The 2,284-nt window shown below is 54.2% G+C and overlaps 1 protein-coding gene across 1 annotated transcript in view; it reads left to right on the top strand.

Moving 5' to 3' along the window:
* The first annotated feature begins 343 nt into the window (after positions 1–343).
* LOC102255917 (pancreatic lipase-related protein 2) overlaps positions 344–2,284 on the top strand; it is a 22,721-nt gene continuing 20,780 nt past the window's right edge. Inside the window, exon 1 of the mRNA XM_014546407.1 lies at positions 344–367. Coding sequence (XP_014401893.1) covers positions 344–367 — 24 coding nt within the window. The remainder of the gene's footprint in view (positions 368–2,284) is intronic.

The following is a 2,284-nucleotide window of genomic DNA, read 5'->3' as shown; positions in this document are numbered from 1 at the left end:
AGGGAGCTGTCATAGGAACATGGAAGGGGCTGGGGCCACAGGAGGGAGCTGCTTGAGAGGAGCTGCAGTCCTCAGGACAGAAGTGCAACGTTGCCCAACCCCAGCACAGATGGGAGGGAGCCTGGGTAGAAATACTCTAACCCTTCCTCCTCCCCTCTGACCTCCCTGAGGCACCTCCCATTGGCTGAAGCCAACCAGAGGGCCAAGGGCAAGGCCAAGGGAGGCCACAGAAGAATCCTTCCAGCCACAGGGCAGGGAGGGGGAGGCAGGAGAGATCTAGAAGTTACCCAGCTCACCAGCCCATGAGTCATTAGCTTCCAAGGTCCCATCCTTACCTCCAACAATGCCTGATCCAATGGTGATCAAGGTACCTGCCAGGGGCTGTGCTAGGCTCTGGCCACACAGAAATGACCATACACACCGCGACCCTCCCACCAAGGCAAGGGCTAAACCAGTGGTTCCCAAACTTATTTGGCCTACCGCCCCTTTCCAGAAAAAATATTACTCAGCGCCCCCTGGAAATTAATTTTTTTTTAAATTTTAATAGCAATTAAACAGAAAGATATATGTATTAATGTTTCTACCTTTTTCGTAAAATATAGTAAAGAAAGGTGTAAATTAGAAACATTGAAGTTTGAAATTATGAAACTATTTATTGAACTCAGAATAGAAAGGTAATACAAAAAAAGTTAAAACAAATGCACCTATGGCCATCACCGCCCCCCCCCCCTGGATCGCTGCAGCGCCCACCAGGGGGCGGTAGCGCCCACTTTGGGAATCACTGGGCTAAACAAACAGGCACTGAAATATGGTTACCAGCTGGGATATGTTCCATGGAAGGAAAATGGGAACATGATTAGAATGTAAAGGAAGAACTGGTCCCACTCTAGGCAGTGAGGAAGGCTTCTTGGAAGAGGGGGGACACTTTGACTTAGGTCAGAAAAGAGTGGGGATGGTATGTTTTGGGAAGAGGAAACAGAATATGCAAAGATCCCAGGGTGGGCACTTTCAAAAACTTTAAACAAGGCCAGCCCGGCTGGTGCGCCTGGAATTCAGCGAGCAAGAGAGAGAAACTCTGCCCGGCCGGTGTGACTCAGTGGTTGAGCATGGACCTATGAACCAGGAGGTCACAATTGGATTCCAGGTCAGGGCACATGTCCGGGTTGCAGGCTTATCCCTGATCGAAGGACAGCCCTATGGGACCCAGGCACCGGGCTTCCCTGGGCTCCAGGCCCCCTGCCCTGTCTGGGTTGGGCGATGGTCCCCACTGTCTGTGTTTTCATCCATGTAGATGCTGCCCTCCTGGATCATCGGCCTCCTCCTGCTGGCCACCGTCAGAGGTGAGGGTGCTATCCCATCCCTGTGGGGAGAAAGGGACCATGCCTGGGCTGGCCTCTGGGTGGGGCAGCTAGAGGCCTCATCATCATTATCATCATAATGAACAGCGTTATCATTATTTCAAGAAAAACTACAATTGCCACCATTCAGGGAGTGTTGATGCTGTAGCAAACACAGGGCAACGTCTTAGACACAGATGACCCTGGGGACCCACCCGCCCTTTTCCTCCAGCAACTGGCTGTGATGGGGTGACCAAAGTGGTAGGCTGTTGGGCAGCGGTGTTGGGGGAGGGTGCTCTCGACAGGCCCCCAAGACCCTCAGTCCCTTGTGTGGACAAGTGTGTGTCTGCAGTCTAGGCTACATGGATGTCCTACGGAGAACTGTCCCTCCCTCCCCATCACTCCTCTCGTTGTTGCCACCTCTCTCTCTCCAGCTCCAATCTGAGCCTTTACTCTGGCCTCTCTTCCGCTGGGCTTCCTTCTGCACGAGGAGTCCTCCTTTCCTCCTCACCTTGCCCAGCCCACTCTTGGCCTCCCTTCCATCTTGGCCATGCAGCAGGACCTGACTCCAGAGAGCAGAGCCCACCCGGGTCTGGCTGCTCCTCGGGCCTTTCTGGCCCCTCTTGGTCTCCTTTGCTCCTCCTCTGCCTCCTCCTGCCCTAAATGTGAGCATCCCACAGAGGTCACTCCCGGCGCCCTCCTCGCCCTTTTCCTGTGGCTTCCCCTTTGCCCAGCGTCTGCTTCCCACACCCCCCCTATCCCTTCTCGCCCCCTTCAATTACCAGGCAGCTACACCAGTGCCTCCCACCATGCTTCACACTCACTTGTTCAGGCTCAGGCACCACTTCCTACCCTGTCTCTCCACCCTTCCCTTCATTTCCACTGTCACCCAAGACTAGAATGCCTGTTTCCTCTCAGACCCACCACCCCTGTACTGCCCCACTCCA

Source organism: Myotis brandtii, unplaced genomic scaffold, assembly GCF_000412655.1.
Source record: "Myotis brandtii unplaced genomic scaffold, ASM41265v1 scaffold441, whole genome shotgun sequence".
NCBI lineage: Eukaryota > Metazoa > Chordata > Mammalia > Chiroptera > Vespertilionidae > Myotis > Myotis brandtii.
Note: the sequence above shows the minus strand (reverse complement) of the source record. Positions and strands in the feature narration are given on the sequence as shown.